Source organism: Agelaius phoeniceus, chromosome 9, assembly GCF_051311805.1.
Source record: "Agelaius phoeniceus isolate bAgePho1 chromosome 9, bAgePho1.hap1, whole genome shotgun sequence".
Classification (NCBI taxonomy): domain Eukaryota; kingdom Metazoa; phylum Chordata; class Aves; order Passeriformes; family Icteridae; genus Agelaius; species Agelaius phoeniceus.
In genome coordinates, this window is record NC_135273.1 from 29,501,410 (window position 1) to 29,527,571 (window position 26,162).

At 45.5% G+C, this 26,162-nt stretch overlaps 1 protein-coding gene across 7 annotated transcripts in view; it reads left to right on the forward strand.

Annotated features, from left to right (window-relative positions):
- ARID5B (AT-rich interaction domain 5B) overlaps positions 1-17,069 on the forward strand; it is a 149,707-nt gene extending 132,638 nt beyond the window's left edge. For all 7 annotated transcript variants that reach the window (XM_077183390.1, XM_077183389.1, XM_077183387.1 and 4 more), the window contains 2 exons: positions 9,984-10,182; positions 14,077-17,069. In XM_077183390.1, coding sequence (XP_077039505.1) covers positions 9,984-10,182; positions 14,077-16,227 — 2,350 coding nt within the window. In that variant the 3' untranslated portion in view covers positions 16,228-17,069. The remainder of the gene's footprint in view (positions 1-9,983; positions 10,183-14,076) is intronic.
- Positions 17,070-26,162: the final 9,093 nt, after the last annotated feature.

Below are 26,162 nucleotides of genomic sequence, written 5' to 3' on the forward strand. Positions count from 1 at the left end.
TTCCTTGCTTACTGGAGGCAGAACAGGCAGTTCCCAGACTTCACTGTCCCTGCTGCTGTTTGACTTAGCCTTGCCATTCATCTCTACAACTGGATCTCAAGGGCGTCCATGTTGTGTTAACCAGCTCTCTCCCAAGAAGAGTTACTGGCTGTTTGCATCAGCTTTAGCATATCAAGGCTGTTCAGGTGGCAGCCACCTTTCAGTGACATCCTTGGGATGCTGTGGAGTGGAATGGTACATATGTCCCAATTCAGGCATTGCCATCCCTCCTTCCTGCCCTCTCCTGTTCTCCTTTGCAAGGCGGAGTTTCACACACAATTTCAAAGGCTGAAAAGGGAGAGAGAGGAAAAAAACCCATTAACAACAACCAACCAATCAACAAAAGCCAAACACAAAATACAAGCACTGGAGAGGGCAGAATTGTCTCTCTGTCTACCAAATCCAGTGAAGAAATACTGCTTTCTGTAAAGGTGTTTATAACCTCTGCAAAGCTACCATGTGGCTGCAGATTCTTGGTACAGCGGATGGCAAAAGCTGGAACAAAGCCAGATTTTAAGGTTTTGGGGAATGTGTTGCTCTGCTCCCTGCTGTTTTGGAACAGGGTTTGTGGTGGTAGCTGCTGGTGTGCTATAGGTAGGTAGAGTGCTTCATTTGAGGCGGTGTTTTCTTTGTTTCCCTGGTAAAAGGGAAAGAAAGGTTTTGTGTGCATTTTCAGCTGATTCATTTATCATTAATACAGTTCCTGTTTCCAGTAACTGTTTTCATTTTAAAATAAGGCAAGGCTGCCAGTGTTTCAGTAAGTGTTATATTATATATCAGTTAGACAACTTCTGTTTTATTAATGAGTATAATAATGAAAGTGCGGGTTTCTGAGTAGAAGCAATGAGTGTTTTTATTTAAAGCATAGCAGGCATCATATAATGCCAATGAATACGTTATTGTCACTGTAGGCATGGCTGGTCTAGACCTGCCTCTGATTGGGTTATTCCAAATAGGCCCAAGCACTTCATAAAAATGTCTTTGTCAGCCTAGTTTTCCTTCCAAACCTATTCATCTCTGTCAGTTTTTAATATTAGTACCAGGCTCTTGGCTATAGTCCATTAGTACTGTACTTAATTGCTCATGTTACAGATGATTACCAATATAAAAAGCATTAATGTTTTCCCATCATGGGACTGTTGCTCTGTGCACGACTTGGACTGTACAGAGCTTATAAGGTGTTGTTGTTTTGGTTGTTACTGTCTTCATTAGTGTTCCTCTAATGATCTTTCACGATCACAGAAAGGCAGAGGTGTGTGGTTGGTATGAGCTGATTCAGCCTACAGCGTTCCCTTGAACCTCTCTCAGCTCTTGTCAGTACCCTGCATCTCTCTCTCGCTTATCAAGAAACCCTCAGAAACGGCTCCTTTTCTGCGAAGCACTCTGCCCCATGCTGTCTTCCCCTAATAATGCAGATGTGGTTTTCACATGCAGGGTTTGAGGTTTCTTTTCGCTTTTACACGAAACACATGATCGGCAGCTTTGACTTTCTGGCACGAGCAGTAGGCTGTGTTTCTGCACTGCTGATGACGTTGTTGTCAGGGATTTTTTGTAAACACTACACCACTGCTCCCCCCTTCTCCCCACCAAAAAAAGAACCAAACCAAAAAACCCAGCCTGCTTGTTGGCAAGGTATAAAAAGTTCCCAATAAAATACATTGAACAAAACAGAAATATTGGTAATTACCCGTTGGGATCTTATTCTGTCTCCAAGTCTGGCTGCGATTCATCTTGGTTTCCTCCAGAGCAAGTCCCGTGCACGGGCTGTGCACAAACACACATGGGCTGGGGGTTGTGCTGTGCAGGGCATGCAGTAGCGCTCCTTGGCTTCTCTGGTGGACAGACATGTTGGGAAGCATCATGGCAGACAGATGCATGGTGCCACAGACCTGTGGCTTCCTGGCCTCTTTGGGTGCTGCAGGAGGCTGGGCTCCCTTGGCATCTCCAGCAAGGATGGACCCAGAGAACCCCATGGCCCAAGTCCTGCTCTTCAGCAGCATGTCTCCTGTGCTGGCCCTCACAAGTTACTAGCATTTCAAAAACCAGTCTGTCCTGGGCAGACACAGCTGGAGAGGGATTTATTAGGCCTTGTGCTCTCAGTAAATTAAGGCAGCTGAGTAGGAAAGTATTCTGCAGAGATACAGCCACCTGGAACTTGAGGAGGAGCAGATAGGTGAGATGGGTTCTATTTCTTCACAATTGGGTGGCAGGTGGCTGTGCCCACGCTTTGGACACTGACCTGTAGAAGGTTTTATTCTGGCTGTGAGTGTGGGCCCTGGGTACTTGCACATCTACCAGGGGACTAAACTTCAGGAGATGCAGTGCCTTGTACAGTTCAGAGCCCATTCTGTCATTTTTCTTTCTAAATCTCTCACATAAAAATTATATATGATCACAAACACAAGGCAGGTCAAAATAGGTCCCTTACATGGTTTCCCTTTAACAGCCATAAAGTCTGTCTACCCTGAGGATATTGTGCAGTAATTCAATATGCAGGAGAGCCCTGTGTTCCATGCAAATGCTGTTTGGTTTTCTAAAGGGTTTGGATAACTTTCATAACGTGTAAGCATTTCAGTGGAATTTTGCAGGAAATAACAGCCAGTCGTTAGAGGGAACAAAAAGTAGGGGGCTCGTATAGCATCTGCATGAAATTGCTTATGGTTATCTTTTTATACACATTGTAATTAATAGAAGGTTTTGATTTACACTGTTAAGTGTGAAAACATCCCCAGGCAAAAATTAATCAAATGTTATGTCATGCTGTAAACTACAACTAGCTCTTTGTTTGACTCAAAAAAAAACTTGCCAAGCAACAGTTTTCTCTCCTTGTTTTATTTTTGTCTTCACCCCACTTCCCTGCCCCCCTCACACTTCAGCTGGTCCCAGACTCCCAGAAAACTTCACAAGTTGCAAATTGTCTCCATAGTTTTCCATCAAGCACAAATTTAAGCCTGAAGATAGATGAGGTGTCTCAGTTCTCTCTTTATTTTCCTAGGTTTTTGGTTTGGGTTTTTTTTTCCTTTTTGATAAATAACAAGAGGTTTCTACTTATGATTTTCTGCCCTCAGGGCTTTATCATTAAGATTAAATAACTGTACTCTCAAGCATACCACTGAACAAACATCTTTTCAATTATGTGAGTAACAAATGCTTTAACAAAGGAACTATTGAAAATTCAGAAAGCTTCCCCCCTCCCCAAAATTTAAAAAGTATCAGATGACAGAGGAATGTAATTGTTTACCATTAAAACAGATCCCTAGCTGTCCTTTTAAAACATCTGAGAACGTGCATTTTTTTTCAAAATTTCTGGGGTTTCGGCCTCAGCAACTTAGTGGCCATTGCTAGAGTCAGCAGGAGTCCTTGAGTGCAAAGTGCTGGATAGTCGGGCAGTGCCTTTAAGTGCCTGCAAGCAGATGATCTCTCTCCTGGTGGGGAATTGTTTTCCCACTTATGTCCTTCCTTTCACCCAGGAGTTTGTCCCAGCAGAATTGGGGCACGCTGAGTGCTGCCCAGTGCTGCTGGGTGCATTGTCACCTGAGCAGAGAGGCCCTTGCCAGGCATGCTCACCATGCACCTGTGCCTTGGCACTGACTGGGTGCTGGGGGCCTGCAGTGCCCAGAGCCTGGGGGTGCCAGCAGTCCAGCTTGGAGTCAGTGTCACCCATGGCTGTCTCATTCCTTGACATGCAGGAGTAGGAACAGACTCAGCACAGGGGACAAGCCCCTTTTCCCTGCTGGGAGCTGAGTAGCCCCAGGAGAGTGCTGCACTGTGAGAGGTGTGTGCCATTCTCTTTTGCAGGAGCAGCACTGATGAGTAAGCACCAAGATCTTGTCCCTCAGACTGCCCAGCAATGCTGGGAATCTCCACCTTGTACTCTAGAATTTTGTTAACATGAAAGAGAATGCCCATAGTTTGTTCAGCTTTCTGCAATATAGATGTAATTCAGAGCTCCCAGGGAGGGTCAGCAGGATTTTGGAGTCCTGCCAGGAGACCTGCACCCCACAGGCAATGCAAAATGGCATCTATAAGCTTGTTCTGAGCCTAGGGACCAAGCATTGCAGGGACTTCATGGACCTACCAGAAAAAATACATGTCTGCCTTTAGATGCAGAAATGGTGACTATGGCCAAAACAGAGCCTTGTAGTGGTTTTGGTAGAGAGAGCTGGGGAAGTTGCTCTGTGTCCACCACCCTTCCTTTGACTCCTTTCCATGCTGTAAATCTGCACCAAAGGCAGAAGACTGGAGTTGTTCATCTCCCCCTGCTGAGCCCTAGGATCAGGAGTGCCTGAGCTTGCCTCACTGGGCTGTGCAGTTAAATCAGCAGCTGTGTTTGTAATGTCACTAATTTCCAGTTTACTTAAAACGAAGTGTCTTTGAATTCTCTTAGAGCAGCGCTGTTCCCACCTTTCAGCAGTAAGCCATTCTCATTACCCACCAGCACTCCCAGTGGGCTGTGAGGAAAGTTGTTGTTGAAAGGATGAAAGAGCCATTTCTTTAAGGAAGGAAAGTTCTTTGGAAAGAAAATTGAACTCCAGCATATTTTGTCTTTGCTGATATAATACGTGCCAGTTTTGTACTTCAGACAAATGCAAATAAAGCCGTTGCTATTGTGTTCTGCACAAAAGCACGTGAGGCTTGCTTTCATAACCCCTGCATTGTACAATGCAATCCAGGGAAAGCAGACTTCAGGAACACACTGCTTCATTTCCTGAATGTATTTTATATTCCCATTTTGGAAAACAAGCTGAGACCTTAAAGTTTGGGTTAGTCCTCTCCCTTCTTTCCTGGGAATGTGTCACTGATGCCCAGGAGAGCTGCCTCCTGCTCCTGGCTATCCCCACCAACTGATTGTCATTGAAGTTTTCCCTTGTTGTTTCCCTTGCCTGCATTGGACCAGTGCTCGAAGATTTATTTTTTTGAAAAGCAGCAGTGTAAAAAAAGACAAGACTTCTCTTGGGATCAGAGCTCAGGCATTCCTGCTGGTCCCTTAGAACAGCTGAATGTTTTGTCACTGACTTTCTAGGGGAAAAGAATCAGGTTTCTCTCACTGAGGTTACTGATAGGGGCCCATTTTCACCACAGGGGCTGTCCCAGCCCTGCACTCAGACCCTCTGGCTGCAGGGACTGTGGGCAGCTCTGCCCAGCTGCTGTGAGGGCATCCTAGAGCAGATGGGTGCCCTCTTGGACTGAAAAAACTGGTTGTCTTGCCCCCCAGCTCTGGTAGTGCCTGCAGAGGAAGGAATTGGAGCCACCATAGCCTTATGTGCTCAAGAGGAAAGCATTTTCCAAATTCCTACCACTAAAGAGACCTATTGCCTGTCCCTTTTCAGCATTTTTGAAGCTCTAACAGCTTAATGTTCTCATGATTTACATTAGCATCTAATCCTTGCATAATCTCACTAATCCCTTGGCCCCAAGATATCCATTGGCAGTGAGTTCCATGGGTTAACTGGTTGCTGTATTCATTTGGTGGAGCAAATTTAAATCATTTTTCATTTCTGTTGCAATTAGCCTCCTTAACCTGGCCAAGGATGCGAATGGGGCAACATCTCCCAAGGAGTGGACTTTGATATTTTAAGGCCTTCCAAGGTTATTCTTGTGGCTGAGAGGCTCCAATGCATCCTATTTTGTGTTGGGCTTGGATCCCTGGAGAAAGTACAATGATGTCAATGGGAGACATGCTGAAATATTTTATTCTGCCAGAAAGAAAACAAAAATAAACACTGAAACAGCGATACAAAAAAAAATTTTGTAGGGGTTGTGTGGAGTTGCCTCCTTCCCTCCATCACCCTGTGTGTCCTGGGCATATGGTTCCTCCCCAGCCCAGAGCCCTGTCATATCCATACACAGTAGGGAGAATTAAAGAGGAAACTGGCAGCCTTAACATTTAATTTCCTTCCTCTTTCTGGGCTGGTCAGATCCTTTGCATTATTGTAACTATTTTTTTTATCATGCCTATAAATAGATGTGCTCTCATGTGTCCTGTGAAGCAGAGTCAGGCCAAAAAAGTCATTCATTCTGCATAATCAATACATGTAGTGGTTACTGGCTTAGATGAGAACTTATACTGTTAGTTCTGTAGCTGGGAAAAAAAATGTTGACTAATAAAGATTAAGGGCTTTTTTTTCTTTTTATGAAATGCTAATGATGAAGACATGTTTGATATACTGTGAAATACATTTCTCTAATATGAAGTTTCTGCTTTTTGTTGGGAAAGAGATTTAGTCCCTGGAGGATTTTAGAATTTGTAAATATAAAATTATCTGCTTCAGTGTTTTTTAAAAAAAGGTTGGCAGAAAGCCAGCTTACTTACATTACTGTAATAGATTTGCTGACCTCTGACATCTGCTGCAGAGAAGTACATTGAATTTTTCATAATATCAGATGATGCAGATCTAAAAACTCGGTACACTGCACCATTATTTAATTCAGGACTTACTAAAGGAAAATCTTTTTTTAATAGCAGTTTATACGTGATTAAACTTAATATTGCCGATTGTAATAAATCAGGATTAGTATAGTACTGATTTGTTAATCTAACTTGTATTGATTTTAAGTTGTCTTTATTTAAAAAAAAAAGAAAAAGAAAAAAAGGAAAAAGACTGGCTTTTCACAGTGACTGAATTTAATAAGAAGCCCTGTGATAGCAAAGACTCCCCTACTGTTTCTGCTCTTGGCTGGAAAATGTTATTCTTGTATTATTCCAGGAAAAAAAAAAAACCTCATGCTGCTAAAAATCTGCTGCCTGTGGAAAGATTTTTTTAATACACTAGTGCTTACATATTCTATTTATGTTAATTGACTTATAAATAATACATTTTATTAATGTTAATATTGGAATCTTGATCATGATAAAGACCCTTTTATTTGGTCTTCTCGCAGGCTTTACAAGTAAATATTCTTTAGACCACAAAATATTCCCCCTCTTTTCCTTTTTTATGAATACTTTTATACTTCCCCCCCTGTCGGGAAGTACAGCCACAGTTCAAAGCGACTGAAAACATAATTGTTGTTTCCAACACGCGATACATTTGAGGTATCTGGATCCAGTTTTTTGGACGTTGTCTTTACATCTCCTTGCGCAAAGATTGATTAAATCTTACCTGCACTGCAAATATTTGACCAAGAAAAAAATATCTTGTGCTGGTTTCAGACATGTCACATTCTGCTAAACTATTTGGCTAACAGCAGATCGCATTCTTCCGGTGTTGGGCAATATTGACCTTAAATTGGCTAAGCCGGCTGCTTTCATGGCATGTGAGCCGGCTGCTTACATGTTGAGAGAGCTGTATTAGCTTTATTACTCCTGCGCTATAAAAACTTCTAATAATCAAATGATAAGATCATATCCTGTGGGTAATTGTGTTGTACCATGACAGGATAACTGAAAAAACATTCAGTGAAAATTGCAACCGACGGAAATCTCTACGTGAAGAGGCAATTGCTGCTGTTGCCGGGCTCGGTGCTGCTCCCTGGGGTCTCGCAGCCCGCGTTCCTGCCCGGCTCCTCGCCAGCCGCCCCCCAAAGCCACCTCGGCCGGCACTCCTTTGAAACGAGGAGGGGAAAATCCTAGAACAAGCCATCCTTGTGTTTTGACTCAGTTTTACCTTAGTCATGCCGCCTCCCCGATACACGAAACATTTAATTCCAGATTTCCTGCCACTGGCTCCAGGCCACTGACCGGCTATGTGAAATGTATTTTTACTGCTGTCGGCCTGCCAACTGCTGAGCTCAGTGAAAAATAACTAAAATGAAAACCTTGTACTCCCACATGAACCCTTAAGATCAGAAAAGGAAATTTAAGCCACGGTTACTAATTAGCACCCAAGCTAATGAGTTCTGGTGAGGTGCAGAGGCAGGAGGAGGAGGAGGAGTTTGGGTCCCGCGTTACCCTACAAGGCTCAGCGGAGAGCACGCGAGCAGTGATTAATCATGTTGGCCCGGGCCTTGCTCCTGGCCCGGCCATAGCCACTGGGTTAATCCCTCGGCATCTTCCAGGGAAAGGCTCGTTCCTGGGGCTGGGAGCATCTCTGTCCCCCATGAGGCACCGGACAGCGGCTGAAACCTTTATGGATGGAATATGTAGATTTTTAATGGGCGATGCGTTCCCATGGAAACAAAACAAAGTCAAACACTCCCCTCACAGTGCTAACAATTACTGTAATAAAATGTGTTTTTATTAAAAGCGACTTTAAATACTTAACACATGGCAGAGCAGCCTCGGCACTGCCCTGTGTGAAACCCAACCTTGCCTGTAAGTGAAGTCCAAAGTGCTTTGTGCAGCGCGGGGAGGAATTTGGTGTTTTCACCAATATTTGTGCTTTGCAAATGAAATGTAGCAGCCTCAAGTATGAACAGGATTATTTTTTTCTCCTTCTGCTTAGTTATGCTTTTTTTATATAAACATTACCTGTAATATTACAGTGGGAAGCAGGTATTTGGCAACTACGCATTATTTTGCTAAGTTTGCATAGAGGGAGCAGTTTCCAGTTTTAGCAGCTGTAACATGTTTAAACTCAGTTTGTAATGGGATCTGAAGATGAATATTCCCTGTGGGCTCTGCTTAGCTTCATTACTGGAGCCCTGCCAAATTCAGGGCTAGAAAGTATTATTCACGCCTCTTTGCACATACCATGTCAGAGCATGCTCAGTTAATGAATTTTGTTTCTAATATAGCATAAATTAGGTTTATATTTTAACATAATTTATGTTGTATTTTATTAAAAAGTAAAATATTATGATCACGAGCAATCTAATTCTGCTCTCTTAAGCCCAAACTGTGTTTGAACATCTAAGTATGTAAATCAAAATTGCATGCTTAGAAACTGATTCTAGGATAACAAACGAATATCTGAACCTAAGAGGTTTCTGCCTTGGAGTCTTAGATTAAAGATAATTAAGGATTCCTGGTATTTGAGTAGATCTATGTTATTTATAAGCAAAGTACATTTTCTTCACAGAGTCAACTTGTCTTTTTTTTTAACAGATTATGTTTGCTGTATTAATGTTCATATTTTTAAAGTCTGAGTCTTATATTAATCCCACAGTGAGTCATTAATCATACTAAAATGCATTATAAAAACTTTAATCACTGAAGTTGAAACTGAGATTGTAATGCAATCCATCCCTTTTAATTATATCAGTTATTTTTCCTTTCAGATCAAGAATTGCAAAGGGAAAACAGAGAGATTAAAACTTGGTGTGTTTGATGCTTTCAGGGGAGGATATTTTTTGTTTGTGTTTTTTCCTTGTGTTTTTAAAGCAATTTTGTGCACTTTGTGGCAGACAGCTCCACAGTGAAGAATTCCTTCATATTTAACTCTTTTCCACTTCTTCCTTAAGAAAGGCTCTGGTGACTGTCACTGCATGGGTGCCTTGCACGGACATGGCTGGGCTGGCACTGGTGACGGCCGGGCGGGTGCTGTGCCCACCTCACAGGGTTTCTGCAGCCCAGCTCTCCTGGCCCCTGCCACGTTCCTGGCACTCGCCCTTGCAGTCAGGGGAACCAGCAGCCTGGAAATTGTGTAGCTGTTACCAAGTTGGCTATGGCTTTGTAGGTGTTTTCCTGGGGCTTGCTGCATGCTGTTAAAGTTGGGGAGGGAAAATAAAAATAAGCAGTGGAATTTTTTTTTTTTTTAAATCAGTCTAAAACATAATGGCTGATGTTCTCATCTGGTACAAATTGGTGTAGCCACACAAACCACTGTGAAGTTACTGACAACTAATCCACACGAACTCTTAACTCTACTGAATTTATTCCACATTATAATCTTGCCAAATAAATTGATTTCTTATACTTGGATTTATAGATGTAGAGTTTAAACTGTTGCTTTTATGGCATGGAAGAAAATGGATTTATTAAGTAAACTGCTCACAGCAGATACTTTTTTTTTCTTTGCTAGAACAGCAAAACCTGATCAATTATTTGTTCCTTAATCCCCTAGATTAATCCTGCCATATGAAAGATTTATTAAAGGAGAGGAAGATAAGCCACTGCCTCCAGTGAAACCTCGAAAACAGGATAACAGTTCCCAGGAGAGTGAAGCAAAAACAAAAGTGTCTGCAACAAAACGCATCAAAAATGAAAACCAAAAGAGCAAGAAGGAAAAAGATAATTCACAGAAACCCCAAGATGCATCTGAGGTCTGTTGCTTCCCTGCTTTTCAGTTTTTCAATTAAAAATGCACAGCTTTAATCACATGAAATCCAGTGATAAAATATATAATTTAAACTGGAGAATTCCAACCAGTTGGCCTTTTAGTTTGCTCAGCAATGGAAATTCAGCTGTTGTGATACTATCTGTGCTGGGATTTTGCTGGGCTGTGAATGGCAGCCAATTTGCTCCATATTGCACAGTGGGGATGGCAGAGGACCAGGCTCTGGATCTGACTAGTACCAGTTCTGCTCATTGTATTATACAGTGGTCACCATTAACAGATCAGCAGCTGCCAAAGGGAAACCACACAACTACCACAGTTATTTCCTAATCTAAGTATAGGGTGCAGGAACCTCTAATATTGTTGATAATACTGTGGTAACTGTTGGACACAGCTGATTTTTATAATCATAACCTCTGGATCAGCCCTTCTGTGCTCACAGATGTATGCATGACTGTGAGAAAACATACTGCTCCCTAGGATTTTTGTTATATTATACTAAGTTTTTTTTTTTAACTGAAAGGTCACATTTTGAGGGAACCACCTTCCAAGCCATGAGATCAACTTCCCTCTCCCAAGCAGTAGATGGCTTTCAGCTGAGGTTCCTATTCAGACATAATAGGTTATTGTGGTGTCACTCTGCTTCACATGGGCATGCCCCAGTTTTCCACATACAGCCACGTTACTTGCAGGCATAGGACAGCCCTGTAGAAGAGAGTTTGTGTTCACAGCTCAGGGTAAGATTGATGGTAGAACTCGTATTTGTCTGCAAATAAGAGTAAATTTCAGGTGTTGTTAAGTGATGCAAAATCAATGGGGTTTTTGCTCCAGTGTTATTTAAGCACCTTCCTTTGCACATCTGCCCACTCTCCTGTGCCCTGCTCACACCGCATGTGAAGGAGGTGGTGAAGCTCCTCACACACAACCCCTGCAAAACATGTTGCTTTTCCTGTCTCAGTCTGCCAGATCACAGCAGCCTTCAAGGCGCTGCAGTGAAAGTAAGTATTTAAAGAATGTCGAAACACATGATGTGCCCGGCAGACTATGGCTGCTCCTTTGACTTCATTGCGTCTGGCAGGTACAGAAGTCCTGGTTCTAAACTTGTTTGGAAATTGTATTGAGTCAGCTATCAACAATCCTCCTCTTCATTGTTTTAAAAAAACAATGCAGATGCCTCTGAGACTCCATGTACCCAGTTTTGAGAACAGAAAATTTGGGGTTTCATGTCCCGCTACCTCTTTAAGTTTACAAGGACAATTCAATCTCCCATCCAAAGAAGAATTTGTGTTTTAAATAACAGTACCATTAATATCTAATTTAAGAGCAATCCCCAGAAAGACTTTTTTCTTATCTGTAATTTTAAAGTAGGGAGAGCCCTGTTTGGGTAAAATTAAAGAAAAAAACAAAAACACATCAAGAGGAGAGTGTGCACAAACGTGCTTCAGTCACTGGAAGGTTGCAAGACAAGTTGCCCAAAGCAAGGAGAAGTGAAGTGAAAGCTTCTGCTCCCTTCCCTTGTCATTCCTTCGTCCCTGATTATTTACTGAGGGTCTTGGATCAGGAAGACACATTACACACTATCAGTACCACTGCTGCTATGCCCAGCATAACAAGTCAGCAACAGAGCAACAGCCTTCACTTTGAATTTCCTTGCTTTTGTTGTTCCCTATCTCAAACTTCCTGCTGTTTAAACTGAAGTTATTTTTGTGTGGATTGCAGGAAGAGTTCCTAAGCTGCGCTTATCGGAAATGTAGGGAGCTTAGATGAGACAATAAAAATGTACAATTATGGCAGTTCCCTATTGTAAAATGGCATCTTTTATAGCAGAATTAATGTCTCCTCCCTGACTGGGGTGGAAGACATGTCCTGCCCCTATTTGATCAGGGCAGGCTATTAAGTATCTTGATCTCCATGTCGGTCACCATACAGGTCAGTGATCACACAAAGCCCCAGCAGTGAAGGGGCTGCAGGGTGGATGTTTCACCCCTGGGTGGGTATAGGGCTCCAGAACTCATCTGTGCTTTGCCATATGGAAGGCTCCATGCCCAGGATGTGGCGCTTAACAGGGGTAGCAGGCTGGAGATGTTCAGCTCCTTTGGGTGGAGCAAAATCCAGGTGTGCTGGAGCCAGGCAGAAGGTTGCTTGTCTCTTGCACTGGAGCCATGCCTTGGCAGTGGAACCCCATTCCTGGACCCTCATCTAGGCACAGCACTGATGGGGTATTGCTCTGAGGGAGAGCCCTATAGCCACCACATAAATGTGTAGGCATGTCCCCAACCAAGCCACCGCTTAAGCCATTTCTGCATGTGGCCTGGAAACTGAGCTGGAAAAGCATAATCCAGTTACAGACGTGTGGTGGTCTCAATTGCATGTTCAACTCATTCACCATTAGAAGTATGCAGGGAGAGAATATAACTTTAATTTATTAGGATTGCATTTGCCTTTGTGCTCTTCACTGTTTTCCTGCCATCACAATGACATTGTCAGTGTAACAAGACACCAGACAAAATGCTATTAGCCTTAGACTGCACATTTCCTCACAATAGCTGAAACTTCAATCAAAGTATTGCTTAACAGAAACAAAGAGCAGAATGTACAGTTATTAAGTATGATTCTCTTTTTTTTTTTCTCCTCCTTGCTTTGCTCATCTGTCTGGTATTTGCCTGTAATTTTATAAGCTCAAGAGACTAGCGATGGTACTTTGTAAAGGACCTAATGATGGTATTTGGCTGCAAAAGGCAGCTACGAGTTTAAAAAGAAGAAGTTAGGATGACTAACAGACACTGTAACTAATAGGCCAACCAAACAGGAATATTTAAAAGCAGCTGTGAAGAAATAAATCTCTGAGAGGGTTAGATTCGTTAGGACCGTCTCCAATTCCCTGCTCCTGCGACAGACCATAAAGCAGCATTTAGATGATAACTTTCTCGGTGCGTCTTATCTTTACAATGAAGGAAGAAAGAAAACAATAATAATAAAGGAGTCGCACAATGCTGCTGTTTTATGACTGTCTTCTACCATGACATGTCAGAGGAGAGTGACAGCAGTTTTGAAAAGGGCTGTCAGTCAGCTGGATCGCAGATGGGATGCTCTGGTGACCTCTGCGGGTCATAGTTCAGGCGGCTACATAATGGGATGAATAGTGTGAATTGTGCACACACGCTGTATTAATGGGGGAGCAGAACGAGCCACGGTCCCATTGACGAGAACGTATAAAAGCCATGTTTGTAATAGCAGGCACACACACACTTACTGAATGTTGACAACTTCATTTTAATCCGTTAATAAAAAAATGTGTGTCCTAGTTAAGCTGTGGCAGTGATTTGCTGCCTACAATAGGGATTTCTAGTATGCCATTTCTATCATTTTCACACTTTAATGCAGAACTGGGTGTGAATGATCTCCTGTGTGATCACTGAATTTTAAGATAGCTATGAAGGAGAGACTTTAGGGAAGGAAAAGCGTAGGAATAGTGCGGTTTTCTTGGGTGAAGTTGGCTGGTAGGAGAAATTTCTATAGCCTTATTGTCTGTGTCATGAAATCTGCTCTTCTGCATTTGCCTAATTAATTTTAAAAGAGTGTATAACCTCAGCATTTAGCTATCTGATCAAGCCACCAGTGCCTCTCATCAGGTTACAACCATCTGCTGTTTGGAAATGCTTTATTGTAACTCTGACAGGGATGGTGTATTTTTTAATATTTCCTGGAGATACTTCTCTTTCTTTGAGTCCAGTACCTGATGTTAGAGTCTTCACATGCCAGCAAGGTGGTTGGCAAGTCCTTCTCTAAAAGTAGCCAGCAGCGTACTGTGTATAACCTTACAAACAGGCTGCCAGAACATACTGCATTCTTACTATTGTCTGTTGAATCATTTCATTAGGTTTCACCAGAACAAGAGAAGGATCAAGAATCAGCAGACCAGAAGAACTTCCCTGAACATCCTACAGTGGGAGAGGTGAAACAACCTGTGCAAGGCCCTCCATCTCTTTTACCAGAGACAGCTCGAACACTGCCTCTGGAGAAGACAGACATGACAGAAAACAGCACCAACAGTGAGAAAGCCAAGGAGGAGGTTCAGCACTCATCCTCTTTCTCAAGTGTTTCTGTGCCTGCAGAAGAAGACACTGTGCTGGATGCCACTGTCACAAAACAATTACACCCCTCAGCAGATGCCCTGGAAGACACAAAGCCTGAACAAAAACTACACAAAGCTTTTACTGACAGCCTGGAAAGTGAACCTCCAGAAATGCCCTTCACAGCTTTCCCAGTCCATCTGCCCACTCAGAGCGACATGGAAGATGAGAAACTGCCAGGGATGGCCGATTACATCGCAAACTGCACAGTGAAAGTGGACCAGCTGGGAAATGAAGATATCCACAATGCACTAAAGCAAACACCCAAAGTCCTGGTGGTGCAGAACTTCGACATGTTTAAGGAAAAGGAGCTGCCTGGGTCCATGAACGATGACTCCACCTTCAGTTACACACCACTGCTGTACTCTAAAGGTAATCCAGGCATCATGTCACCCCTGGCAAAGAAGAAGCTGCTGTCACAGGTCAGCGGGGCCACGCTCTCTTGTAACTATCCTTATGGTTCTCCTCCACCTTTGATCAGCAAAAAGAAACTCAGCAGCAGAGATGAACTGTCCTCAGGTGTATCGCAAGGTCCCCATGCCCCTAATTCTGATCCTGTAGCAATTAATAGGCCCTCAGTCATACAACATGTACAGAGTTTTAAAACCAAGGAAGAAAGGAAGTCAATTAATAATGTTTTTAAACATGACATGCTAAGTAAACCGGATCCTCAGCGCTGTGATTTTTCAAAACATCACCTCAGTTCTCTTGCCGAGTCATACCTACCGAAGTTGGATATCCAGGACTGCAAAGATAAAATGAGTGAGAAAAGGGCACTGCAGCACTCCCATGTGCCCACTTTCTTGGCAGATTTCTATTCATCACCTCATCTGCACAGCCTTTATAGGCACACAGAACACCACCTTAATAATGAACAGACATCAAAGTACCTCCCCCGGGACATGTTCAGAGAGTCTGAAAATATTTCTACTTTTACTCAACACAAACACCAAGAAAAACTAAATTTAAATTATCGGTCGTCTTTGCATCAGCAAGAAAAAAAGGCAACAGTGGAGGCCTCTTCAGATGATCAGCCAACAGATTTGAGTCTTCCAAAGAGCATACACAAACAGACTGCAAAGGTTCCAGGCTCCAGTCTCCCTCACTCATCCACAGCCCAACAAGAATGCAAAGGGATCTCCCCATTCCAGGCTGGAGGCAGCCAGACGGTGAGCCTAGATTGTAACCCCAAAGCTTGCCGTGTGTCCCCTATGGCATTGACAGCCCCAAAAAAACACAGTGAGTTGCTCCACAGGTCTGGGAAGCAGCAGGCCCAGAGGCTGGAGAACCTGAGGAAGATGGAGGGGATGGTGCATCCTATCATCAGCCGCAGAACGAGCCCTCAAAACGTGGGGGCTGCCCGGCCTCTGAAACGGAGCCTGGAGGATTTGGACAAAGTTATTTCTGAAAAAAAAATCCGAGCTGTCTCTCCTATTCACTTACCAAAGGAGACCCCGGCGAAAGACAAGGTTCCTGACCAAGAGGGGGAAGGTAGCAAGTCAGTGCATGGCCTCCATTCTGGCAGCATGCTGGAAAGCCACAAATTTCCCCTGTCAGCCCCCATCTTCCCAGGCTTGTATCCGGGAAGCCTGTGCACGGGGCTGAACAATCGCCTCCCACCCGGGTATTCTCATCCCCTGCAGTACTTGAAAAATCAGACTGTGCTATCCCCACTAATGCAGCCTTTGGCTCTTCACTCCTTCATGGTGCAGAGACAATTCCTCACGTCCCCTGCAAACTCCCAGCAACTGTACAGACACTTAGCTGCAGCAACACCTGTAGGAAGTTCCTACGGTGACCTTTTGCATAACAGCATTTATCCTTTAGCTGCTATAAACCCTCAAGCTGCATTCCCACCTTCCCAGCTGTCCTCTGTACATCCCAGCACAAAACTGTAAACCTCCTTCACTCACAAAGAAAGGTCTGAGGAGAAAGTTCAGTTAGCCACATTCCTCCCCCTGTGACGATGTCTTGCAGATTTAGCAATCTGTATTTTTGTCAACCAGGATGCAGTTGTATCCTGCCTAGAGGAGCGTCTTGGAGTTGGATGGAGACAGGACTGCTTCTTTAATTCTGGCTCCCACATCAGCCCCTCATCCCTTATCCCTGCCCTTGCAAAAAAGAAAACCAAGCCAAAAAAAAAAAAAAAAAAGCCAACAAAACAAAAAAAAACAAACCACACAAAAAAAAGAGAGAGAAACAAAAACACAGAAAAAAAGGAATTTTTTTGGATTTTGCGTATGTGTTTTCTGAAAGGACTTGAACATGGTAAGAGCAGATGTTCAAAGGGAGCCGTGGAAACGCAGGCCCAGTCCTGAGCTCACTAAAGCCCCAGTGAGGGCTGTGTTTGCCTTTCACTGAGCCAAGGACCAGAGGCTGTGCATTGTTGCAGATGAGTCAAGGACTTCAGATGAACCTGGAAAGGAGAAGTGGGCCGAGAATCTGTACAATCAGTGGATGTGCTTTTTTGGGTAACTTTTCCTGACTTTTAAAGATTCAATCAATGCAATGTATAGTAAAACGGCAATAGATTTTTTCATTTTAACACTATTAGAACAGAATGGTAAACACTGTTTAATTTGACTGTACATATCCACTTCATAAACTACCAGTGTCACATTTGGTCACAATAATTTATATAGTTTCGTTTGTCCAGTATATTCTGTGCTCTTTATGTTTGTTTTTCTGTTTTGGGTTCTTATTTTTTTTTTTAAATTAAACAGTATCATTTTATCTGCAACTTTTTTAAAGGCTGTGGCTGTCCTAATTTTTTTTTATTACGTGTTTATAATTTTTCCAGTTTCTTTATACTTTTGAGCAGCGTTTTTGTTTCATTTTTGTCGTAACGTTTACTGTTTACAAACTGAAGCAACTGGTTCAGATTAATCTTAATGGTTATAAACATACTGTAGGTGATGTTATGGTGCAAGGATGCGAACAAGGTTCCTTTCCCCACGGCCCACCCCTTTGAGATGCTGAGCATCTCTCACCCTCCTCCTGTTGTTTCGATGGCTCCTGGGCTGCTTCTCCCCTCCCACCGAGCTTTGCTTTCCTGTATCGTGGTCTGTGAATTTGTCGAGCGTTGTACTTAATCTTACCTAGGCTGTGAAACCCTCCTGCCTACCAGAGAAATGGTCTAGAAAACAAAATCTCCCTGGCTCAAGCTGCTGAATGACAAAGGAGTGCAGAAAACAGATCTGTGGTTTGTGTGAATGTTGAGAATTTCAGAAGTTGTGAGAGGAGCCAGTGTGGGTCTAAATCAGAGGCTTACAGGTTGTTTCTGTGCCTCCCAATGGGTAAGGGGATTCTGTGCAGTGGTTGGGATGGTCCTTCCACGCTCCCACGGGGATCTCGGCCTCTCCCTGCACATCCTTTTGCAGGGGGAAAGCCCAGGCATGGAGAGGCTGGATTTTCCTGATGAAAGAGCTTCCCTGTGGATGTATACTCACTTTGCAGGACATCACCACTACGTAGCTGAGCACAGACATTGATAAAGCAAAGTGTCACTTGGAGGCTTTATACAGTGTGAAAATTGGTTGTGATTCAAACCATCTCAGTTACTGTTCAAAGACAGTGTACTTGATATGAAAAGATAAAACAAACTACTAAGAAACACTTTGCATGCTAGGCATGTCATTAAATTTTCCCGTGATATGAAGCCAAATACAATATATAATGTATCATACTTAATATCCAAAGGTGGAAACCAGAATAATATACTCGTCTACTGTTACAAATCCAGCTTCTTCAATTAAATACTTTATATTCCTGTGGTAAAACTATATTTAATTGATTGATAAACAGACTAGTAGAACTTGGAACATTGATGTGCCAGTGCAGGGTATCCTGCTGCTCCACAAGTCATACAGGAAACAGAACCGCAGGCTCATCCAGGCAGAGGTCGCAGTGTGGAGGACATCTCTAGTAAAGTTGCACTAGATCTGAATCACGTAAGAGTCAGGGGTTTGGGGATGGGGGGGAGGAGGGCGGGGGAAAAGGGGGTAGAGAATATAAAAACCTACAGCAAACACGAACAGAAGCTTGTTGTGTGTTTGGCAAAGCAAATGCTTCTCCTTGTTTTGGTTAAGTTGTGTGTTCTGGAGTTGTGCATTTGTTTACGCAAAGTGTCCGACGTCCCTTTTGGTTATGTCCTGTTGGAGTTTGCTGGTAGGCTTTTTGGAGCCCTGCTGAGGCAGCACAGGGCTGGGGGACAGGGAGTGGGGAAGAAGGCTCCCCGCTTGTCCCTTGAGGAGACTGGCCACTGCTGGCTGGGGAGGCTCATACTGGGCAAAACATCAGGGCTAAGGAAAAGAAATGGTGGCATAAACCCCCAACAGAAGCAGTGCATTATTTGTTTAAGAACTCTTTTAACAGAAATCTTGGAAATCTTTCAACAGACTATTGAATTCTTCATTGGCTGAAAAGTCTTTTTTTTCCCCTCAATGTCTTAAATGGGGCTTTGTTTGCATTGTTTGAGTTCAAGGGGCCTTATTATTGAATGAAATTGCACAAGCCTTTCTTTGTGCAATCAGACCATTGTTATTGGTAGGTTTGTAAAGGAAACTGCAGAATCTAATTGGCAATAGAGTCATAAATCTATTTACTAGGAGCCAGTTCCAAGAAATGTTGCAATTCAAACGCACGATGTCCAGGATGCATTAGGGATGCTAAAGGTTGTGAGATCCAAAGGAAGAGGCCCAGCAGCAAACGGCTCGTGTGTAGCTTCTGGCCACACTCTGAGCCAGGCTTCGTGAAGCACATGGGAAGTAGGGCCTGATTCCCAGTGTGATTGTGCCCCTGGCCAGGCGGGGTGGGAGCAGGGCAGCAGTTTGTGGCAGGTCTTTTGTGGCTGTGAGCTGGCCTGGTGTGAAGAGCTTGCCCAGTGGGTTCAAGCCTGGGAAGCAGTTTGTCCTAGCAGCAGAGGAGCTGGCTTGGCAGCAGCTGGAGCTCAAGCAGGGCACAAGTGCTGTGCTGCCTCTGCCATCAGCTCTGCCCCATTTGGGGAGATGTGGGGCTGCCGCCTCCAGAGACCAGCACGGGGGTCCCTCGCGCCCGCCAACTGCTCGCTTCCTTTGTGGTGATCAGTGAGGTCACAGCTGGGCCAGTTTTGCCATCGTGCTGATTTTGATGAGCAGTGGGACTTCCTGCACTGGTGTGAGGCGGGTGGCATTGGCAGTGCTGCCATGAGTGCTGTTTGCTGTACATGTGGTTGATATTTTGCTCGTTCTCTTCCTCTTCCTCCCCTCTCCCCCCAGTCCCGCAGTTTTAAATATGTTCTAATAACGGCAGCATAATCTACTAGCTGTTTATACTTTTTTAACTTTCTTTTGTTGTAAATATTGTATACTTTTTGTGATTCAAGTTATGTAGCCTATATGCTCTGTAAGGTGATGATTTGTATATATAAAAATGGCCCAGTAATATTATATAGTTTCCCATTTAAAAGGTTATTGAGTAACCTTTGCATTAGTTTAAACACTACCAGAAATAAAGCTGAGCCAACTATAAACACTCAATTTTTGTATGTTTTCCAAATTGTACTTATTAATGCTTTTGATACTGTATTATGTGCCAATAGTTTCCCAATCACATAGCAGGCAAAAGATATTTTGTACTTTTTGATCCACTGTAATATTTAATAAAAAATGTTACTATCTGTTCCCTTTTGTGTTTGATTAATAATTCTGTAAACAGCCCTTATCACATTGGATTACATATTATCCCATCCGACCTTTCAGCCCTCTTATATTGGCTTTTCTAGAGAAAGTATCTCCTCCTGCAAATGATTAGATTAAAGAAATGGAAGTTTGCAATTTCCTCAAGGAGGGAGAGACAAGATCTTCAGTCAGTGCTCCACTATTTTTGCAGTGTACTTGCTTTAGTGTGGCTATGATCATGCTGACTATAGGAATAGCTTTTGAGAGGTTAACTTCCATGCTTAGCCAATGGCTCCAGTAGCAAATTTGCTCCATTTGCATCTCAGAGTAGAATGTTTTTCTGCCAGTACTGCAGGCTCGAGCTGGGATCTGAAAATTGCCCCCTCTTCTTCCAAGCTCAAACATGGGTAAGGTTCTGGAATCTTGGGAGTCAGATGCTAACTACTAATTTTGCTGATGATGCTGAACAACCCTCAAGCAAAGGTAATTTTTACTGTGTTCCTTGGTGGGTCTGAAAAGCCCCCCATAAATCTAGGGCCCCTTTGAGAGCCCATAAGCACAGCAAGTGCTGTTAAATTCCTGGTCTCCATAGGTGGGAAAATCCTTTGGCTGTGTGTAGGTCAGGCCTGGGTACTACCCTTGTCCAGCACAGCTCGGCAGCAGCACAGGCATGCCCAGTAGCGACCTGCTAATTCCACATTGTTTCTTAGCTCCATGGTTCTGGAGCCATGGAACAGGGAGATTTCCCTCTCCCATCCCTGGGCAGTCCAGGAGCTGAGGCCATGGCTGATCCTGGAGGCTGGAACTGCTTTGTGCGTTCTCCCTGCACTGGGTGCGTGGCCAGGCAAGCACAGACCAGTTTCACCAGCTTCCAAATACATACTGCAGTCTCAAAAACAACCATTTCCTCCTCTGTGTGCTGGGAAATACCAGCTTGAGGAGGAGAGCCAGCCACTGGGCATGTGTAAAGGATGCAGCACTGTTGAATCATAGAATCATAGAATATGCTGAGTTGGAAGGGACCCATCAGGATCTTTGAGTCCAGCTCCTAGCCCTGTGCAGGGCACTCCAGGAGTCACAACCTGTGCCTGTCAGTGTTGTCCAAACACTTCTTGAGCTCAGGCTTGGTGCTGTTACCAGCACTGTATGTGAAGTCATGGGAGAAGATGAGGCCTTCTAGCAAACCTTTTCCCCTAATCCACTTCTATCTTTGCCAAGCTGAGGCATTTTTTTCTTTTTATGTTGAAAATGCAGCCAACTGGTGCAAGAGGTGGAGGAAATGTGGACATGTAGAAGCTGGCCCTTGCAGGAGATGCAGAGATGGCCGAGGCAACTTGGTTTCCAGCACCATGCTTTGCTTCCTTGTGGTTTTTTTAGCCCTTCCTAGTTTGTGGATTAATGTAAGCCATCACAGCCTGTTTTTCCAGTGCTGGGGGTGCCTGTTGGGCTGCTTTACCCACTCCTCAGAGTGTGGCTGGGAAGAAGACCCCAGGAGCAGCACCCTGGAGCTTTTCATAGCCAGACCAGCCTGGCCTGTGAGTGGCACTGAGGCACAGCATCCTCCCTTGGCTGGGCTGGGCACTTCCCAGTGAGTTTGCTGGAGGTCACTTGGGGGTCAGAGCACCCACACCTGGGCAAGCAGCAGAGCAAAGTAGTCTGTGTTGACAGCACCCAAAGCATTTGCAGGGAAACGGGCACCTCTGCAGCACACAGTGCACCCCACCAGTGGCAGGTGGGGTCTGCAGGAGCAGAGCTCCACCCAGGAAGAATTTGTCCCCCTGTTAGGGACTCCAAAGTGCTTCTGTGTTTGAGAGTGAAATGTCCAGTGATCTGAGAGAGGACAAGGGATGCTGTACCCCTGGCTTGCTGCAGACAAAGAATTTGTCACCTTGTCACACCAGTTTTTCAATTCAGCTGCCAGCAGCAGGGAATTAACAGTTTTGAGGGTCTGAAGAAAAGTGGAGATGCACAGTCTGGTGTTGATGGCTGCAGTTTACTTCCCCTGGCTGATGGCTCTTGGTCCTCTGCTTTGCTGCTTCGCTTTTCCACAGTTACATGGCAGTACCCTGTGCCGGGCTTCTTTCAGAAAAAGAATGTCATTGAACCTGGTTTCCTGATTCCTGGGCCATGGCACACACCCCTTGAGGACCTCACAGAACTTCCACAAGCCTTGCACCCCAGCAGGTAAGGAACAGAGGGCACAGAGAGCTGAAAGACAGTGGAGGTCCTGGGGCAGGATTCCCCTGCCCTGGATGGATCACAGGGAAATTGGCTCAGCCGCAACTGCGTCCTTTTGGGGCCAGTGATAATCACATGATGATGCCAACCTGTTGAGTGTGGGGCCCTTCCTCTGTCTCTGCCTCACCAGCAGTGTCTCTGCTCTGGAATATATCAGGAACATTTTCTGCAAAGTTTCTGCTGCTGGGAGGAGCTGATCACACACAGACATCACTGCTAATCCTAACTGGCACCCTAATTGCTCTTGGAAATTCAGTGCTCACCCACAGGCTTTCCAGGAATATCATACACCTTTTGCTCTTCCCAAAGCAAAAACAATAGAGCCTGTATGTGTGCCTTCCCAAATTTGGGCACACTCACAACTGAAGTGCTATGGGTATGTATCGCCTCTGCCACTGAAGAGAAACATGGGAGGATTGGATGGTCTTGAGGAAAGCACAAGGAGTGGCCCCCAAAGTATCCTCTACCTGGAGCCGTGGCTGCTAAGGGTTTGCATTCCTGCAGGAGAAAGCCGTGGCTGTGGCCAGGCAGCATCCCCTGCTGCCCCCTGGGCAGGGAATGTGTGTCCAGCCAGCAGGCAGGGATACAGCTTAATCTGTGCTTTCATTTAGCTTTTCAGTTTGTCCTTTACGGGATTAAAAAAAGCGTATTCGCGATGTCAGATGCTCCATCTAGTGCTCACCTTTGGAACGAGCCCCCCGGGTCACAGGCCAGAGGTGCCCTGTCCTGGTGGTTGAGGCAGTAGGGACAGAACCCTCCACGAGAGCCAGCAGACTGGGGACGAATATGCCCAAAAGCTGGTTAAACAAATTCATGAAGATTTTCGTGGCTGCTGAAAGAGCAGTGATTTGGCTAAAAGGGCCACATTCAGGAGACCCACAAGTTGTGAATGGTGGCAGCTGTTAAGACCTTCCCGTGCTCACAAGGGTAAGGGGTGCCTGCGGGGCCAGCACGCGTGCCCTGTCCTTGGGTGCGCACACGGGCACAAAAATCCTGGTAGCTCCCTCCTCCTCCTCCTCCTCCTGGTGCTGCTCCTGGGGACAAAGCGGCTCAACAGCTGCTTGGTTTTGGTGATGAGCATCAAAGCAATTAACCAATTGCCTTGGGTGTGGGGGCTGCTCTCCTGGGAAATGAGGGGGCTGAGGATGCCGGGCCCATGAAGGGCTTGTCTAATAATGGAAGAAAGAGGGAGGAAACCCACTGAACTTGCAAGTGTTACTCAGTGTGTTCTGCAATTTAGTTAGGAAAGGAGAGAAAGGCACCCCTATCCCCTCCTCTGCACATGGCTTGCCCCAGGGCATGCGAGGCCGTGCAGTGAGATGCCATGCCGTGAGGGGCTGCCATGAGGGGCTGCTATGCCGTGAGGGGATCCTGTGAGGGGATGCCATGCTGTGAGGGGATGCCATGCCGTGAGGGGCTGCCATGAGGGGCTGCCCATGCTGTGAGGGGATCCTGTGAGGGGCTGCCATGCTTGAGGAACTGCAGTGTCATGAGGTGATCCTGTGGGGGGCTGCCATGTTGTGAGGGGCTGCCATGCTGTGAGAGGCTGCTGTGAGGGTGCCATTCTGTGAGGTGATCCATGAGCAGCTGCCATGCCATGAGGGTCTGCCATACAATGAGGGGGTTGTTGTGAGGGGATGCCATTTTGTGAGGTGATCCATGAGCGGCTGCCATGACATGAGGGGCTGCCATGCCGTGAGGGGGTTGCTGTGAGGGGATGCCATTTTGTGAGGTGATCCATGAGCGGCTGCTGCCATGCCACGAGGGGGGTTGTTGTGAGGGGATGCCATTTTGTGAGGTGATCCATGAGCGGCTGCCATGACATGAGGGGCTGCCATGCCGTGAGGGGGTTGTTGTGAGGGGATGCCATTTTGTGAGGTGATCCATGAGCGGCTGCCATGATATGAGGGGCTGCCATGCCGTGAGGGGGTTGCTGTGAGGGGATGCCATTTTGTGAGGTGATCCATGAGCGGCTGCCATGACATGAGGGGCTGCCATGCCGTGAGGGGGTTGTTGTGAGGGGATGCCATTTTGTGAGGTGATCCATGAGCGGCTGCTGCCATGCCACGAGGGGGGTTGTTGTGAGGGGATGCCATTTTGTGAGGTGATCCATGAGCGGCTGCCATGACATGAGGGGCTGCCATGCCGTGAGGGGGTTGCTGTGAGGGGATGCCATTTTGTGAGGTGATCCATGAGCGGCTGCCATGATATGAGGGGCTGCCATGCCGTGAGGGGGTTGCTGTGAGGGGATGCCATTTTGTGAGGTGATCCATGAGCGGCTGCCATGACATGAGGGGCTGCCATGCCGTGAGGGGGTTGCTGTGAGGGGATGCCATTTTGTGAGGTGATCCATGAGCGGCTGCCATGACATGAGGGGCTGCCATGCCGTGAGGGGGTTGCTGTGAGGGGATGCCATTTTGTGAGGTGATTCATGAGCAGCTGCCATGCTGTGAGGGGCTGCCATTCCATGAGGGGCTGCTGTGAGGCACTGCTGTGCCATGGGGTATGCTAGGCAATGCAGCAAAACTTCCCATCTTGCACAAGTCAGTGAGAGCTGCTTTTTAGCCATTTTGATGGCAAAATTGTTTTTTTATTGAAATAGGTGTCTCACAACCCCCAGGACTTGGGCAAACTCAAATGCCCCCTCATGCTGGGAGACACCAGAGGGGTGATCAACAGTGCCATTTTATTTCAGGGCCACAACACAGAGGTGTGGTAGCTGCAGTGCCATTGGGCAATGCTATGTCCCTTCCATGAGGCAGGTGCCATGATGAGGCAAAGCTTGGAAGTGCTGGGATGGGCAGCAGGAGGCAAAGATGAGGGGCAGCCATGCTACACTCCCAGCCTACATCCCAAGTATTAAAGGATACACAATGGACACAGTGGTGGCCCACGCCATGAGGATGAAACTACTGCACCTCTCTCGTTCTGTGGATAGTTCATGGATACACCTAAATAGAGGTAAGTTGGATTTGCAGGCAACCCAGGTGTATGTAAGCAGGGGAGCAGCGGATCTCTGCAGTGAGAGGTGCTGGCTGGTGTTGCTCAGAGCAGAATTCAGTTCCTATAACCTAAACACTACATGTGCACCCAGTTGGGGTTCAGCCACTGCTAGTCTGGGGAGGGAAGCCCAGGGAGTGCTAAACCCCTGGAGTGCTCTGCATGTGGGTGTCTATTCCCTGCTCACATCCCATTGGGCTGGCTGGGACCTTGACATGATCAGCTTGTGTGGTTACATGAACAGGTGATGGCCATGTGGCTCCGCTGGGCTGGTACCCTGCACCAGCTCCTCCAGTGTCCAGTACCAGTAGGAGGAATTGCCAAGCTGCTGGCACAGGAGGCACACACAGGGGCCTCATCCTCCCCTGGCATTGCCTCCTGCCCCTCTGCCCAAGCCCTCCATCCTCTGCAGGGCTCTCTCATGGTTTTTTGGCAGTGGTTTTGTCTGCAAGCTCCCCAAAAAACAGCCAGGCAAACCAAGCTCTCTCCCTCTGCCCCCCGCCAGTGTCTGTGGAGCTCTCAAATGAAGAATAAAGCCATTTGTTTCTAATTATATTTGGCAGCCACTCAGAGAATTTAGGATTAAAGCATGCAATTTTTTTTGCTCCTGATTAAAGTACTTGACCTCATAAGCAAAAAGCAAAGATTTCAACACACCCCCGCAAGTAGGCTAGGAACAAACTGCAGAGAAAAGACCAAAAAAGAAAACTCCCTTTGCTCTAGATACACAGAATAATTCATTATGAAACAAAAGGCAGAATATTTAGTGCATCGCCCGAGCTCGCCTAGGGCTCAGCTAACCACCCAATTACTGCTTTTAGACTTCTTGCACCAAGCAAAGGCACACACAGTGAAGGCTCATATGCCCCACTGAGCCCATGGCATGCACATGGCCAAGGCCCATTTGCTGCCTGCAGGAAGAAAGTGCCTGGCCCCTG